At 44.5% G+C, this 17,776-nt stretch overlaps 1 protein-coding gene across 6 annotated transcripts in view; it reads left to right on the top strand.

Moving 5' to 3' along the window:
• Nucleotides 1-17,776, top strand: part of Slc4a4 (solute carrier family 4 member 4) — a 419,959-nt gene that overhangs the window by 137,596 nt on the left and 264,587 nt on the right. For all 6 annotated transcript variants that reach the window (XM_075944451.1, XM_075944453.1, XM_075944452.1 and 3 more), the window contains one exon: nucleotides 13,564-13,743. In XM_075944451.1, the coding sequence (XP_075800566.1) occupies nucleotides 13,564-13,743 (180 nt within the window). The remainder of the gene's footprint in view (nucleotides 1-13,563; nucleotides 13,744-17,776) is intronic.

The raw sequence follows: 17,776 nt of genomic DNA, 5'->3' as shown, positions 1-17,776 counted from the left end.
ATTTAGGTGCCATTAAATGAGATTATGCGATAGTATAGAGGTACTATGTATTTAGCCTGAGTGAAACACTTCCCTGTTTTTAATCATTGCAAAAATGTTAATTTAGGGGGGCTAGAAAGCTCTGCCCCGTGGGTGTGAGCAGAACAAGTCTGGAATGAAGATCAGTTGAGGTCCTTTTGTTGTTGTGGTAAGCTCTCTGCTTAGACTTTGTTTCGATTTTACTTTACTCTTTGGCTAATTCCGAAAGGACTGAGGCAGGAGCCTGCATGACATGGGTTCACGGGAGGTTCTGTACACTGCATCCCGACACTACTGATTGCCAGGTGGGATGAAAGGTGACGGTAGTGAGGGTGGTGAGTGACACCCATTGAATCAGCAGTATAGGTGACTTCAATAATTCCTTTCTCTGAATAGCAAGAAGGCTTTTAAGTCTGGTAATTGCTTTTACCTTTCACAGGTTGGAGTTAGAAGACAGCTGTCCTAAGGTGTACAATGGGTTCACCTTTAGACTCTGTTGACTTTGAAAGAACTCCGTGAGATATTATTTTACTGAATATTTTCAAGGTCAGATGCTCAGTAACTTTTACCAGGCAGAAATGCCTGGAGATAGAAATAAGGGTTAAATTTTAGTGATATTAGCCAATGCAGAGGATCAGAATGGTGTATTTATAGGTTGCTTAAGTCATCACCCAAGCCCTCGGCTGACTATTGAAATTACGACGAGAAATTCTATTTTGTGCTGCAAAATCAGGGAAGTGTCTCTGATGTCCAGTGACGGCTTTAATTGAATCCAGTGGCTCCACGTGCTTGACAAACTCGATCAGCGTCTGGTTGTTCAGCTTCTTACTGGCTTTGTCTCAGTCTGTGCTGTGGCCCAGAGGACATGGTGATGCACCAGGAGTCTCTGGACCTGTTTCTATTCCCAGCTGTGCACTGTCTTTCTGGGTGACACGAGGAGAATCATCAGTGCAGCGAGCGCCTCATTTCCATGTTCTACCAGCAGTGCTTCACGGAGTCTTGGTTAATACTCCCCAAAATACTTTTCTATTTGGAGTAAGCCACTGTGAATTACTAATTTGCAATTTCTGTTGATTTGTTTCCCCGTTGTTTATCTGTTTTTGTGGTACTCAGTGGCTCAGCCATATTTGGCAAGCGTTCTGCCGTGGCCTTTCAACCCAGTCTTCTGCAGACTGCTTTCTCTATGTGTATAAAGAAATGTCATTTATAACCCCGTCCCCCAGGTTTGCTAAAAATCTAAGTAATGACATATGAAATCTTGAGGCTGAACCTTATAATTTTAAGGTATTACCTCCTGCAGATGTAATCCTGGTGTGAAATTTATCGTTCTGTTCGTCACGATCTCACCAGTGGTTGCTATGACGGCAGAACACTCCCAGGTGAAGTTGAAATACTGATAGTGAATAGTCAGTGAGTTAGTTGACTAAGACCCATATTAACTATCCTTATTTAGTTGGAACTGAAGGATAATGCTTCCACCATGTCAGCCTGGTAAAATGACAAGAGAAACTGTCCATATAATCTCAGTACCCTTGGACGGAAAAAGATTCCTACTAGGACATAGTTTCTGTTCAGCTAAGTGAAGTAGGCATTACTTGAGAGTAAAAATTTTTTTGATACAATAAATTTAGAGATTGTACCATATATGAGTTTATGTGAGATGACAGGGAATATATCTTGTGGAGTAATGCTAAGACCTAAGGGATGGGCAGGATTTGGATAGAGGAGGGATAAGATGGGGATCTGGGGCAGGCATGTCTGTAGACTTGGGATGGAAGAAGAGAAACAGAAAGTAGGTTAGTGTGCCGAACCACAGGACCACTCACACACTTCAGGGGCCTGAAGTAAGGGAGACCCAGATAATGTGTGGCATTTATTTTATTGTATGATGTATAGATATGGGCACATTTATATATATATTATATGTGTACATGTATGCTGATGCATACACATGTGTGTGTATGTGTGTGTGTAGGATAGAGTTTGAGGTTAGTTGTCTTTCTCTGCGGCTCTCTACCTTATTTTTTGAGGCAGGATCTCTCAATATGGAGTTCACCGATTTGGCTGGTCTGGCTGGCATGAGAGCTCTTAGGGTCTGTTTGTCTCTGTCTCACCTGCCCCAGTGTTGGGATATAGATGCCTGTTACCTTGCCTGACTTTCACATGAGTGCAGTGGATTTGAGCTCAGGTCCTCATGTTTATACGGCACGCTCTTCTACCGTTCAGCCATCTCCCCAACTCTTACGTACTTATTGAAGGCAGAGTCTTACACTGTAGCCAAGGTTGGACTGGAATTCCTTATGTAGCATAGGTTAGCCTCAAACTCATAGTAGTCTTCCTACCTCAGCCTCTCGAGTGCTAGGAATATAGGCGTGACCCACCAAGCCTGTTTCTGTGACCTTTCATTCTGCTGAAGATTTAGGATTTTGTTAAACATGTTGGAAGCATGCGTAAAGAGTTTTTTAAGCAAGGAAGTGACAAGTGACATTTTGCAAGAAAGGTTCTTTTTGGCTGCTGGATGAGAACTCCTCAGGAGGGAGGTGATAAAAATGGAGCACCTGATTCAACTGAGAGATGAGTTTTGGGTTGGCCAACCTGGGGTCGAAAGAGTTAGAGAGGTGTGACTTAAATCCCCAGGATTTACAGATAGATGGCTGAGTAGATGGATGTGTGACTGCCTGCTATAACACACACACACACACACACACACACACACACACACACACACTGGAGTTTTGCTATGTGCGACTTGGGAAGTCATTTGCTCTTTCCTAAGATAATTAAGACTGGGGTAAGGTGGTGTCTATGATAGAAACTCAACCGTTTGAATCTGTTCAGTGCCCGTGAGATACCCATGCAGAACTATGACATAAGTAGTTGGCTGTGTAAGCTGGAACTAAGAGGAAAGAGCAGGGATGCAGAGAGAAAGCCGGAAGTCCCCATCCACATGATTGTCATAGGCCATGGGAATGATGACACTCCCTAAGTGTCAGAATGCTTCAAGAAGAGGGCTGGCAGCGGTGCTGGGCACTAGCACTAAGACACAAAGGAGTAGAGATAGGAGGAAGTGGAAAGCCAAGAAGGATGGGATGAAGAAAGGAGCCTGGGAGCCAGAGTCAATGATTTTAAAGTTACTGGGAGCCAGGTATGATGAGGTTGAGTGGAAAGCCCTGAATGTGGTAAAAAGGAGGTGAGATTGGTAACCTTTCTTAGCAGTGTGGTCCCTGAATAGATGGAGTCGCATAGAAAAGTTCAGAAGAGACCCTAAGGTGGTGATCCTCCACCTGTGGGTAGTGATCATTTGGGGTTTGCCTATCAGATCTCTGCATATGATTCATAACAGTATCAATATTGCAGTTATGAATTAGTAACAAAAGTAATTTTATGGTTATCTGTGTGTGTGTGTGGGGGAGTGTCAGCACACCGTAAGGAACTGTATTAAAGGGTCACAGCGTTAGGAAGGTCGAGAACCACTGCCCTAAGGCGGAAAGCTGTGCGCTCCCGTTCTGTGTGCTTAGCTGTACTGGGCTCTTTAAAATGTCTGGAATTTTATAGAATTTGCAGAACTAGAAGGGATCCTACAAAAGATCCAACCTAATGTTCTCACCTTAGAGATGGCTAGATGAGCCAGGAAGAAGCGGAAGGGCTTTGCTCCAGGCGCTGGAATAACCAGGGCCATGCCTTCCCTGGCTGTGCTCATCCAGAGGCTGTGTGTGCTTGCTCTTTCCGGAGGGGAGAGCAGTGTAGACAGAGCTGAATGAGAATGAGAAGAGGCATCCTGAAGGAGCCATGGGAACCGAAAGGAGAATGGATATGTTGGGAAGGTTCTCCGATGGACGAGAGAGAAAGACTTCATCAGTCTGGGTGGCCTCATCCTGTAAATGACCCCAGTGATAGTAGGACACACATCCCATTCAGAACACTTTAATATGCTGGGGCAGTGGATGGGACTAACGGTTGTGGATCTAAATTTGCCACCCTGAAACCTTTCCAGAGATACACTGAGCCCCTTTCCCTTAGGTAATTGCTAATTTGAATGCGCTCATCATCTTTTTAAAAAGGTGTGTTTTGTAAATAATGTTGCATGGGAGGAGTGATGATGGACAAATGACATAGTCATGGGAAACAGGAAAGGGATGCTTCTATAACCCAGGGGACCAAGACTAGTGCCTGTCTCTGTACAGCAGTAACTGCCTCTTTGGCTTTAGTGGACTCACTGGAAGTGAAGACAAAGTAATGTTTGTGGCCGGATCCCAAAGCATGCCTGTGGCTGAGATGCTCATGTAGACAGTAGCTTTCTTTTCTGGGTGCATATGGAAAAGCATAATCATGAAGATTTGGGGGTTGGTCTTCATTAGGCTAACATGCCTCTTGTGGTGTTTTCTCTAGTTGCCAGGGATTGCCGTAGTCCTTATGGCATTCATTGCATACAGAATGCTGGGGAAGAGAATCGTGTGAAACAATGTGAGATATTTCGTTTGTGATCAGGCAGGAGTCCATTGACTCTGCGGTGGATTATCTGTCTGTAGCAACCAAAGACTAGTCTTCCTATTGCCCAGCCGAGGTTAAGCCTCTGCCAACAGAGAACCCATAACAGTGTATTTGAATGAGGATATGAATGTGTGTGTTCATGTCTCTCTCTGGCTGCCTCTCTGGCTGCAGTCGCAAATCCAATTATCAATGACTGTTGGATTAGCTATTGTTTTGCATCTTCCAACTCTGCTCCCTGTTCAGCTGTGTACATAGTGACCACAGAGAAACAAAAGCTGCTAGTTCTCTGTGCTTGGCTTGTAGGTAGGTTTTGTCTAACCACGTACATGGTGCATATTAAAATTCAGGGGTTGTTGGCTGTCAGGATGAGTGGAGGGGTTCTGACTAGCCAGCACCAGCCTCCCCAGATCTTTTGAGTCTATTCAACTCTCCTCAGTCAAGTCAAAGGCCTGGCAGATCTGGTTCCTGAGGGTTGGCACTTGCTTGTGAGAACACCGGGGAAGCTGTGCCCAGAGCAGGGGGAAGGCTGCCAGGCACTTGCTTCTGGCCAGGGTAAGGGAGGACAGAGTTCTGGAAGGTGTCGCCTCTGTTGACCCACTGCATTCTGTCCAGTGGTTTTAAAGAGCCAGGAAAGGACACGTTAAGACTAGGAGTGAACGCTCCCGAGAACAGAGGGAGCTCACATGCGCTTGTCAGGGCTCCAGGTGGGTGGGGACTGGGAAAATTAATGGATTTTTTACTTTGGAAAGGGAAGGGGAAATATCCACACTTTCGGGTGCTCGATGTAGAGCGAGCAGTCATGAAGATTGCTCATGAAAATGATGTCTAGGTCTCTGTGTAGATGCATGTCTTTTTATTTGGATAAGGACAGGAAGAGTTTGTAGACAGCATTAATATCATGTTGGAAAATCAGCGGTTCCCACTTGAGACACTTGAGGAACTGCAGCTTTTGTAGGGTGAGCTGAACTCAACTTTTGCTGGTTCATTAGGGCAAGGCTCCTAAAGTACCTTTAAAAGGAAATTCTTGCTTTTTTTAGCATAGATATTTAAAAGCAATTTATGCCTACTGAAAAGGAAAGAGCTGCATGTAAGAATAAGAATATTTACTAATTCACTTCTGCCTCGACTATCAACTGTTAGTAACGGAGGTCGCTATGGAAATGATGTGAGTGTGTGTCCTCACCTGTATTTAAGACTAGTTATAGCTGTTTGCTAATGTGGACCCTTGGAGGCAAATGCACAGGTTTTTTTTGTTTGTTTGTTTTGTTTTGTTTTTGGAGCTAAGGGATTGACATCTAATGGAGAAACTAAGCTTGCTTCCTTTTTATTTTCCTCGTAGCTGCTCTTGTGCACAAATTGTCATCATCACCACCACCACCACCACCACCATCACTATCAATACCAATATCATCATCATTGGATATTGATGATTCTGCTCTCAGTGAGCACAGCAATGCCAAGTTGAGATTTCTTATCAAATAGGGGATCTCAGATGATCTTATGATTCCTGGGAATCCTATGCAGTTCAAAGTTCAGGGCAGGAAAGATAGTTCCCTTCTTTTCTGTATGAGTCTCTCTCTCTCTCTCTCTCTCTCTCTCTCTCTCTCTCTCTCTCTCTCTCTCTCTCTCTGTGTGTGTGTGTGTGTGTGTATTTTTTTTTTTTTTTGTTTTTCGAGACAGGATTTCTCGGTGGCTTTGGAGCCTGTCCTGGAACTAGCTCTGTAGACCAGGCTGGTCTCGAACTCACAGAGATCCGCCTGCCTCTGCCTCCCGAGTGCTGGGATTAAAGGCGTGCACCACCATCGCCTGGCTGTGTGTGTGTATTTGTGAATACATGTGTAGTGCTGCCTTCTTCTTGTCTGAGACAGGCTCTCTACTGTTCCTGTCATTTAGGCCAGCTAGCCTGCCTGTGAGCATCTGGGGGAATTCTCCTGTCTCTGTTTCTTATCTTCCTGCAGGAGTGCTGGGACCATAAATGCTCTCCTTACACAGCTGGCTTCTACCTGGGTTTTTAAACCTTGGTTCTCAAGTTTGCACAATAAATGCTTTTATCTATTGAGAGACCCACTATCTATCCCCAGACCCACTCTCTCTTGAAAAACAAAAACAATTCATTTTTCATGTATTTTCTTGTATGCTCAATTCTCAGTGTAATTGGTAGTATTGATATTAAAATAAATTACTCACCAGTATTCAATTATTTATAAATAATTTATGTATGTAATATATAATTATCTGTTAATAATTTGAATTACTTTTTCATGTAAAACATTTTCCCTGTCCAAATTATAAAAATAGGAATTACCCTTGTCTTAAGTCATATGTGTTTGAAGCCTGGACTCTCACTCAAACATAAAGGTCTGGCTTACCCCCTAGTAACAGCAAAATTATATCATGACTCCTGAAAAGGATAATCTCTTCATGAGATAGTATTTATGCCCCAATAAATTAGAAATGTTACTTTGATTACATCTTATTAGAGCTAACTATGGACATTCTGGACTCATGTAGTTTATTTGTACTAATTTATGAAATATTTTGGATTGGTTATCTCATTATATAAAGCACCAAACACTCACCTCTGTGGTACCTGGACATGATATCATGATTTAAACTCTCTAAAGAAAATTCTGCCAACCACGGCTTTCTGTTTGTAGGCCTTGCAGAGTCTTTGTAATTGAGCACTCATTTAGGATCCTTGCCTCCTCTCCTATGATTTGATTTAAACATTAAAAAGTAGTAAATCTCCATTTTGCTTCTTTACATTCCTCTTGGCCATAGTATCAATTTGTTCTAGGCATCTTGACATAAACCAGGTTATGTAAGAGAAGGATTTATATTTTGGGAGTGTTGCTGATCAGCTCTGAAAGGCGAGTATAGTGTTTGGGTTGTGGAATCTTTGCTTCAAGTTGGAGAGAACAGAAATTTGGTTAACTGTAGAAAGATCAGCACTGAAGACTAGGAACCACAGCTGGAGCACATCTCCATCTTTAATTAGGGATGCGTGGGGGAGGCTGGAGGAATGACTGCAGGTCGGAAAAGGTACATTTCTGGGCAGGATTTTATCTGTCCTGTGGTGATCCGTAGCTGGCGCACAGTACTGAAACCGCAAGTTAAAATCCAGATATACTGCCTTCCTCCAAAACAGTGCAGGGTGGAGGGAAAACAACAGCTGAGAAATGGGAAGAGGAGGACATTGTATCAAATGGAGCTGTACTTGCCGCAATGTATCAAATGCACACTCTGAAGTGCTGTACTTGCCACAGTGGATCAGATGCACACTTTGAAGCACTGTTCTCGCCACAATGTATCAGATGCATCCTCTGAAGGGGGGAGTACTTACCACAAAATGACCTGATTGTTGGTTCTTGTCTTTCTTACTATCAATGGAAGGAAGGAAACCTAATTAGTTATGTGATTTATAGGATACATGTGTGTTTTACTTTTGTATGTATGTTTGTGTGGTGTGCAGTGTGTGCATGTATGTGTGTGGTGTGTATGTGGTGCTTGTGTGTGTGGTGTGTGTGTATGTGGGGTGTACGCGTATGTGGTACATTGTGTGTGTGTGTGGTGTTTGTATGTGGTCTGTGTACGTATGTGGTATGTGTGTGTGGTGTGTGTATGTGGTGTGTGTGGTGTGTATATGTGGTGTGTGTGACTGGTGTTGTGTGTGTGGTTTGTGTATGTGGTGTGTATATGTGGTGTATGTGACTGTGTGGTGTTGTGTGTATGTGGTGTGTGTGTATGTTGTGCATGTGTATGTGTGGTATGTGTGTATGTGGTGTGTGTGTATGTTGTGCGTGTATATGTGGTATATGTGTATTTGGTGTGTGCATATGTGGTGCATATGTGGTACGTGTGTGTGGTGTGTGTGTGGTGTGTGAGTATTGGTGTGTATATGTGATGTGTGTGTGTGTGTGTGTGTATGTGTGAGTGAGTGAATGTACACACTGAGGCCAGAGGGGGATGTTTGCTGTCTACCTTTATTTCTTTCTACCTCATCCCCTTGAGACAGGGCCTCTCCCTGAACCTGGAGCTTGCCAGTTTTTAGCGAGCCTGACTGACTAGCAGTCACCCGCATCCTGTTTCCATTGACCCTGCCACTCCTTAGTGGGCGGTTATAGGCACATGGAGCCATGCCTTACCCAGCAAGCATTGTCTCAACACTATGAAGGTATATTTTAAACAAAATCTCATCAAAGCTGACATTCAGGTCATGCTGACATTGATGCCTAAGGAACTTTCTCTTGTGAGATTTTCTGAAGAGGGCATCTGCTTCTTGGTTTCAGCATCCCCGACTCCTCAGACGTTGGTTTCTTCACCCGTATGTGAGGTTTGTAGCAGGATCATATGGAGAGCCGGAGAAACGTGTGGCAGCGATGAACAGGCTTAGAAGGTTTTGGCGAATGTTTGCTGCATCTGTGCATATGCACAGTGCACCGTGTTTCCCAGGCAGGAACGAAAATCGTCCCATCCTGCATGCGGAGATATAGGTTGCTAGCTGTCATCCATAGACGCTTTAATTTGGCTGGTGAATTTTTAATTTCTGGCTTGAGAGATTGTTTGATTCTTCCAACTTCTGAATCATCCTAGGGAAGTAGTATCTGGGAAAGAAAGCCACATTCACTTGAATGGCTACAGAGTTGCTAAGTGTAAGGGTTGACTGTCTGCCCTGGAAACGTTGTAGCAATGATCAGAAGTGTACAGTTAGCCCAGCGGCTTGGCAGAAATGGGGAGATGGAGGAGTGGCTGCTTCACAGAGCTTCCTGGTTGTAATTAGGGCAGAACAGGTAAAGACGGGAAGAAGCAAGACTCGTTCGTAGTGATGATGTTGACATTCAGAGGTAGCCAGCAGAGCTGTGTTTTCTTTCCAGAAGTCCTGGCTGTAGTGTGGATTGTGAAGTATTCCTGAGACACTTGGGATGTGTTGGGGACTCCCACCATCTGTCAGAGAGAGGCATGTACAGTATTTATTTGAACACACGATGCTGAGGTCCCTGCCAGGTTGAAGACACGATGCCCTGTGACGATACATCTAAATGAACACTGTCATATGTAGGCTTCAGTATTTTCATTTTATTGGTCTGACTAGAATAATAAATGATTGCTGGATTTTAATATATTAGACATTTATACCATTCTTTCTGAATTAAAACTTTAAATTAAAAATGAAAAAATTGAAAGTTTTATTCTTTATTTCCCCATTATACTTTGAAGCAATTTTTATGGAATTGGTGGCAGAGAAGTTTTTTAAGCCTAGCATGCACTGTTTTGTAGACTCTTGGGTTGGGAAGGCTTCTCTGACAAGTTCCTCCTTTTCTTTTTACCTGTAGAACAATAGCTACGCCCTCCCCCCCCCCCCATGTAGCTTCCTCGCTAGCTTCCATCAGTCGTCATGACATAGCTCTGAGACAGATAAAGCTACTTCATTGAACATAAACACTGATATCCACCTGCGATGTTCCCTCCAACAATAGAGTCTTTCCAGCGGTAGTGTAGATTCTGTTCATCTTGCCCACAGGAGTTTTGTGGGGGCAGTGTGAACATTTCTGTCTCAGCTCATGTTGCTTTTGGGGCTTTGGTTGCTTGACATTATAGTGTATTAATATTTGGTCTTCCCTGTGTAAAAGCATGCCCATCTTACCAGCCCTCCAACACATTCCTATCTTGCTTGCCCCCTTTTGTGGGCAACGAAGTTGAAGTAGGGAAGAGACTATAATTAATTAATGAGGTAACAAGCGCTGTCTCTAAGCTCCCAATGATCTACCTTACCCAGACTCACATTTCTTTATGAAAATATAAGGCCAATGGGGGAGATTTAGGTTCCAATAAGGTGCGGGAAGAAGAAGAGGATGAGGATGCTGATGCTGTGGTCGGCTCAGGGACTTGATTCCTTGGGCATTTCTTGGGAGGCAGCATCTTCCTGACTGGGAATATCCTATCTTACTGTGTTGGTAGGATCCTCACAACGTTGATAGCCATGTGAGTTCTGGAGGATCATGGCTCCTAGATGATATTTCCAAGAGTATGCAGAATGTGTAAGAGTGGGTGTATGAGCTGGTAGCGGGAACCGAGTGTGGCTGCAGATGGCCCCGAGAGAGCTCCGTGGATCGGTAGGAAGGTTCTAAAATTGGATGATGCAACGCTACAGAAAATCATCGAATTATAATCTTAAAAAAGAGTGAATTTTTACGAATAACATCTTAATAAACTGATAAAAACGCCCGATGTTTGTGATGCCACTAAAGGAAGCCCCATTTCCTCTTGGCCAGAGGAGTGCTGTAGACTCTGAAGGGCAGCGTCATATCTGAAGGCTTCCTTACCTATGACCAGAGCAGGGAAGGTTTGCAGTGAGGAGACCGAGGGATGCAGGCAAGCTACCACAGGGGTAGTGCTGCAGACACCAAACGAGAAGAAGGGTACCATGTCTATGGTTGTGACAACTCTAACTAGGTTCTGAAACTCAGGCACATCTCTCTGCAGAGCTTGAAGGCTGTCTGTTTGAATCACTGTAACTTATTCATTAGTTTGAAAACTCTAGTGGCATTCATTTGTATTTTAATAAATAAAGCTTGACTGGAGATCAGAAAAGCAAGACAGTCACAATGGCCAGCCTTACAGACAAGGCAGCAATGACACACACCTTTAACCCCAGTAGCCACACTAGCTTGCCATAGAAACCCCATGGTAGTGGTGCCTGCCCTTAATCCCAGGACTAGAGAGGATTATAAAACGGGAGGAGACAGCTCTAGGCTCAGCCTCATTCTGAGGTTTCCTGGAGGCAGGATCGCCATTTTCGGGCTGAGGTCGAGGTAAGAGCCAGTGGCTGCTTTGCTTTTCTGGTCTTCAGCTTAAACACCGATATCTTGTCTCTGAGTTTTTATTAACCGCGCTTCAGAAAACAGTCTTTTGTAGCCAGAAATCTTCCCTTTAAATCCCGTCAGCCCATATAGTTGTCTGAATTACTCCATCAAATGTGCTAGGCAGGCTTGAGTTCATATAGTAAATCTTACTGCATCACACCGGCATGGCTAACATACATTAATTACCATTTTCTTATGACTATTATTTAATAATGTGCAGAAAACATTTATCATAACATTTTAGAATTTTGAATCACTTTGTGTGTGTGTGTGTGTATGTGTACATATGCCTGTATGTGCGTGTGTGTGCCCGTACCTGTGTGTGTGTGTGTGTGTGTGTGGTGCGAGGCATTTCCGTAAGGCTCTGCTGACTTGTATTGCTGAGACTTGAGATAAACCCCCAAGGACTCCCTTAGTAAGGGGAGCACAGGAAACAATTGACACTGTTTCTTGGTTCACATTGTTTCTGAGACATTTCCTGTTTCCTAGTATAATATGGCTTTCCCATGAGAACAATTTATTTGCGAATGGTTAGATATGATAGATTTCTCATTGGCACACGTTCTGTGGGGAGACTGTTCGCTGTGTTTTGTAGTAGCAAGCTGTGGTCTTTGTGTGTTAATGGCGGGATGGAGGCTCTGCTTTGGGTGCAGATGCTCCAGCTTCTTTTCCAGGCATGGGGAGTTTTCTATGACTTACTACCCCCGAGAGTTCTTTCTTCCATCGTTGCAGTCTTTTTCTTGAAGCAGCATATGATTCATCTAAGCTGTCAATTTAAGGGAAATCTCATGAATTATGGTGTTTTTAGGGTTGCCTGGTGAGTTCCAGGGAAAGTGGTTCAGAGCAATTGATACTCAGGAGGCTGAGTTACATGGTGGTATGTGATATTATCTCTGGGAACTGTAAAGTACCATCAAAGAATAATTCTAGAAATGGGAAATGAAACACTTAGATGAGATAACCTAATCTAATTTGCAATAAAAGGGTGTTCAGATTACATCCGAAATGATGATTCCCACATTCAGCTCTTACCCTGTATATGAAGTGAAAGGAAAAGTTTTCAATTAAAAAAAAAAGAGATGTGGGACTTTGAGTTCCTTTTCCATCTTTTCTGATTCTGTAAAATGATACTGCTTGTCAGTCTGAAGTGCCTTCCCTTCGGAGGCCTGCAAGCCGCTAGAGCTGTTTTTCTCATGCCCTTCTCTTCAAGGCAGTTTTTTGCTGGGATCAATCTTATTTTTATCATCCCAACAACCAGTTTTTAGAAACTTCTGGAAACGGAAAAAGAAAAATGAGAATGGCACGGTGGCTGACATTCGTTTCAGCGTTTCCTAGTGTGAACATTCGAGTGCTTCTAAAATCTCCTCTCTAAGTAGGCCTTATTCTTCTTGGTTTGTCGATTGGATAAAAGAAAGTTACAGTGTAAAACCTTATCCCCAGCAGAATGACTTTTTGAACTTTTGATCTTTAGTCTTGCAGCTCAGAAAGAATGAAGCTCCTTTCCCTTCATTCTAGCCACTATAATCACAGGTCATGAAAAACTAGAGCAGGGCAGACCTCTAGGGGTTGCCCAATGTAAGCCCCTCATGGTATAAAAAGATGAGGCCGAGGCTCCAAGAGTTAAAGGGCTGGTAATTTATTTAGCTCATTGGTGTTTGCCTAGAGTATGTGCAGCCCTGGATTCTAGCAGAGGATAATCTGGGCATGATGCTGCATACCTGGAATCCCAGAACTTGGGAGATGGAGGCAGTAGGTCCAGAAGTTCAAAGTCATCCTCTGTTCCTTATCGAGTTAAGGTCAGCCAAGGCTGCAGGAGACCCTGTCTCAATAAACCAAAACCAAAACCAAATGAACAGAAGGAGTGCATTGAAGGTGATGTATAGACCAGATGACAGATGTGTGAGCACAATGAAGAACTCTTGGTTTCTAGTTTGGTATTTATTGACTTTTCTTAACCTATGGCTGAAGCCCGTGGGGACACAACCAAGTGCCAGCCAATGGGTGGAATTATACCATAGCCAAGTAAAATTTGAAAAGGAATTCTATGTCTCAAGAATTTAGTTGTTTGAGTGAGCCAAATACTGAATGATAATGCCAGGCTCGTAGGCTTATCTGGCCTGTGGTTGTTGTGTGATTTATGTATGGAGATATCGTGACTTGAAATGACTGTCGGCTTGTCTACTTTCCTTAGGCCACCACACCATCTACATTGGGGTCCATGTGCCCAAGAGCTACCGGAGAAGGAGACGTCACAAGAGAAAGGCAGGGCACAAGGAAAAGAAGGAAAAGGAAAGAGTCTCTGAGAACTACTCAGACAAATCGGACGTGGAAAACGCCGATGAGTCCAGCAGCAGCATCCTCAAGCCGCTCAGTGAGTATCCAGTATCCTGTGCGCCGCACGCATCCTCGGGAAGACGCCTTCCAGACTCTCGTGGCCAATGTAGAGGGGGTCAGGAATCCGGGGCGGTCTGTCTCGTGGGTAACGCCTGTAGACATGCTCCTTGTCCTGACAAGCTGATATCTCAGAGCTCATGTGGAAGATTCTGAGTTGATGGTGGAAAGATGGGAGCAGAGTGTAGGCACAGACGGCACTTGTACATCCCGAGACGCGAGGCAGGGCAGAGTTTCACAGATGATACAGTGTTTAACCGTAGCAATCAACAGTTAGACGCTCTTGAGGTTGGTTCTGCTTGGAAATCAGTTCTGCCAAGACAGTAGGTTAAGATGAGGGCATATGTGTGTGTATGTTCACCGTGCAGATGTCACAGTCACAGGTGACATCCATCCAGATTGTGGGCCAGGTCAGTGTTTTGAAAAACGCATGTCAGAGGGGCATTGCACAGTGCAGAGAGGACTGCTGAGTGACACAGCTCTCGAAAGGTCGGCCATCGTGGATTTCTTACATTGTATAAAGCAACTAAGACAGAATGGCAGGAGATCAAAGGACACCCTTGGACTCAGGGGACAAGGAGACCACGGGTTTCGGCCTGCGTTTATGCTGCTCTGTGTTTGTTGAGTGTGGCGACTGTTTGATATATGGGGAGCCTTATGTCTGGAATGGGAGTGGATCCGAACGGCGCGAACACATGCCAGTTGTGGAAGATTCCTGGAGAAGACGGACTTAGCGACAGCTTTCCTGCTGGCAGAGCTCTTCATCTCTCGCAGAAGCCCAGACCCTGCCATAAAATGCATTATGGGTGGCACAGATAAAGATCAAGTTCAGTCACTGCAGGCGATGACAGGCCAAATTAGAATGAACAGCTCAGGGGTGTTGAAAAGTGAATTCGCAGCATTAAATTAAAGAGGGTGTGAAGCGTAGCGATGTGGATCTCTCATAGGCTCAGCACTGGAACGAAGCAGGTGGCTTAGGAAGCCGGAAGAGGAGCAACCCAGATGGGACCCTGAATTAATGTGAAGTGTTGGAGACTTTGGAAATGGCCTTCTAGTCTGAAAAGGGAGTAGGGCGGGTGTGAGCTGTAGGCGGGGCTAGAGGACAGGAGACTGAAGCAGCGCTCTCGTCACGGGAATGCCAGGGGAACTTGTTCTAAAAGCATTCTCCTTGATATATCTCCTAAAATGATATCCTTGAAATGCATATAAAGAGGGTTATGACTAGCATCTTGAAGAAAAAAGATAATATTCCACTCCAAATAGGTTACTCTGATTTCTCATTGTTTACTGTCTGTTTTGGCATGGCATCAGCCAATATCAAAGAGGGCCTCTGCTGTGTACGTGTGTGAGATTCCCTCTCTTCCCCTTCTCTCTTCTCCATTTTTTTCTTTCTCCTCACCTCCTTTGGCCCTCTTCCTTCTCCCTTCCTCTCTCCTTCCCCTCCCCTTCTCTTTTCTCCCTCTTTTGAGGGCATCTCTTACTCTTTAGTTAATAACAAGAGTGTGTCACCCTGTCTATATTAGAAAGGAAGAGATGCCCTTACCGAAACAAAAGTGCCCAGGAATTTAGAGGTGATAATGATGTGCCAGCGCTTTTGGAAAGGCTGTGCCAACGGTGCTAGTAACACCCAGGTAATTAGGAATGGGCAGCTCAGAAAGAGGCTCAGTCGAATGTGTGTTAGTCACGGAATGTTGTTGCTCTCTGTGGCATTTGGGGAGCGGTTTGAACATAGCATGAACCCTCCTGGGCGCACTGTCGGGAAATGTGTAAGCATGCTATGGACCAACTGTTTGATGAGTGTTGGTTTTCAGCTTGCTGTTTAGCCAAGATGACTTTGAACTTCTGATCCTTGTGTCTCTATATCCTGAGCCGGGATTATAGGCCTGCCCTGGTTCATACGATGCTGTAGGCTGATCTGAGGGCTCCATGCATGTCAGATGAGTACCAAATGAATACTAGCCCGGTTGGAGGATTTTTAAAACCTCTTTTCCTCATTTTAGCCATTAGAGTTTTTAGCTTTAGTCATCTGATCTGGTGCAGTGGTCCTCTAGGTCCTCTTAGAAATTGTCGTCAGTTTCTCTGCTTCAGCATGAGAGCATCCAAATACAGAAAGACTGGCACCAGTGTGCCAACATCTTTATGAGAAAATGCATGGAAAGCCTGCCTCTCGTTCTGTTGTTGTCTCTCATGGGCAGCCATGTTTTGTATCTAGGCCTTCTGAGCTCCTTGCATCTATACAACCTGTCATGTCCTGAAGATGAAGTGCTAAGCGTGCTGCCTGGGAATCACTCAGTAATTGTATCTTGAGGGAAAAAAAACCCCTCAAACAATTCACAGATAAATAGTAGCTAGATGAGAGGCATCTCCGAGTCCTTCTCTGCTTTCACTTCCATGGGCAGTCCTGCAGCACTTTCTGTTGGCCGTACATCTAAACTCTGTCTGACTTGGTCCGTTTTTCAGCTTGGCTGCTCTGCTTTGGCCCAGGCTGCTGTCATGTCTTGCTTTGCTTTTGAAGTCTTTTCCCACTCGAGGCAGCATTGGTCATGGTGGTCATGAGCTGGGCCATGTCCCTCCTGTGCTGATGGCTGCCTGTTGACCTTAGAGCATCCTCCGTGCTGTGCATCCTGGCACCCAGCATCCTTCCCGTCCTGCGTGTGCCATCACTGTAATCATGCTGCTGTTATGGACCCTTGCTTCCGAGCTGTTTCCTTCTCCCGAGCCTTTGCACATGCAATCCCAGCTTCCTGGGATGGCCGTACCATTCTTATCTCCATTGGCTCTTCCCTTTCTTCATCTTCCATTCTTAAGATGCTGCTTCTTCAGACAGGCCGTTCTGGCTCCTCTAATGCTGCTTCCTCAGTGTTAGGGTTCCTCTGTCCCCCTCTGTTTCCTTCATGACACAGCTGCCAAGTTTCTTCAGCATACAGTTTTGTATGGCGTGAATGCTAGAGTGTAAGTTTCATGACTGCAGGCAAGGGTGCAGTGTGTCTTGTTCATTTACTATGACTCCCTAGAACTGTGCCCGATCCAGAGAATATTTAGTACATGCTCACTGAAGAATATTTGAATGACTGGTTACTAATGCGGAAGAACACAAGCATTGCTTTTAGAGTTCTAAGTCTCTCCCACATTCTAAGTGAAAATCAAGGTGATTTTCTTGCATCCTATCCTAACACATCATCTCTCTGTCTAAACTCCCTCCGCCACCCGGCAAAATCTCACTCACCCTGACTTTCGATTGTTCTACTTCGGAAAACACCTCATTATTTCAGCTATTTCCAGAACGGTGTTTTGTTCTGGGAAGATGACTCCCAAGTGTGTAGTCGTGCCTTTTGGTTGTAGGTGATGGGAAGAAACTGATGCACAGGGTACACGTATTCATCATCTGTACTTTCAGATGCTCATCCATCATCTGTACTTCCCAGATGCTCATCACTGGACACAGAGGTCAGGCCACTCTGCTTAGAAGCCACTGTCAAGGAGCCCAGAACAGAATATTCAGCATTAGTTTGAAAGGGAATCAGCCAAAGATTTCCCAGCATTTAGACACATTGGGAAGATGACATAATTAACAGGTTCATTTAGCTTAGAATAGAGATACGTTTTCTCTTTTCCATCACTTCGGGCATCAAGATCGGGTTCCTAAAAAGTTGGTATGTGTTTGATCCTTACACGTTTGGAGCTGTAAGGATGAAGCTAGCCAGCTTCAAATCCCTCTTAAGCTCAGCAGCCCTGTGTCTTTACATGGCTCCTGTTCTCAGTGTGGTGTCAGGACTGGTATCCCCGCTAGGGATACAGGGGGAAAAACCCTGTGTGTGTGATTGTGCCTCACTGAGCAACAGGGAGAGCAAGGCTGGGGAGAAAAGTGAGGTGGAAGAACAGGCAGGAGGAGAGACAAGGGAATGAGGAGGTGGCGTGGAGTGGGTGGTGGAGAGAAAAGTTAGATTGTGCTCTTTCTTAAAAATAATCCTTTTCCCTCCTCCACCATGCACTTTTCCCCCTAAGTGAGCAGC

The sequence above is a fragment of the Microtus pennsylvanicus genome, chromosome 12 (assembly GCF_037038515.1).
Source record: "Microtus pennsylvanicus isolate mMicPen1 chromosome 12, mMicPen1.hap1, whole genome shotgun sequence".
Classification (NCBI taxonomy): Eukaryota; Metazoa; Chordata; class Mammalia; order Rodentia; family Cricetidae; genus Microtus; species Microtus pennsylvanicus.
This window is presented reverse-complemented; position numbering and strand designations above follow the sequence as displayed.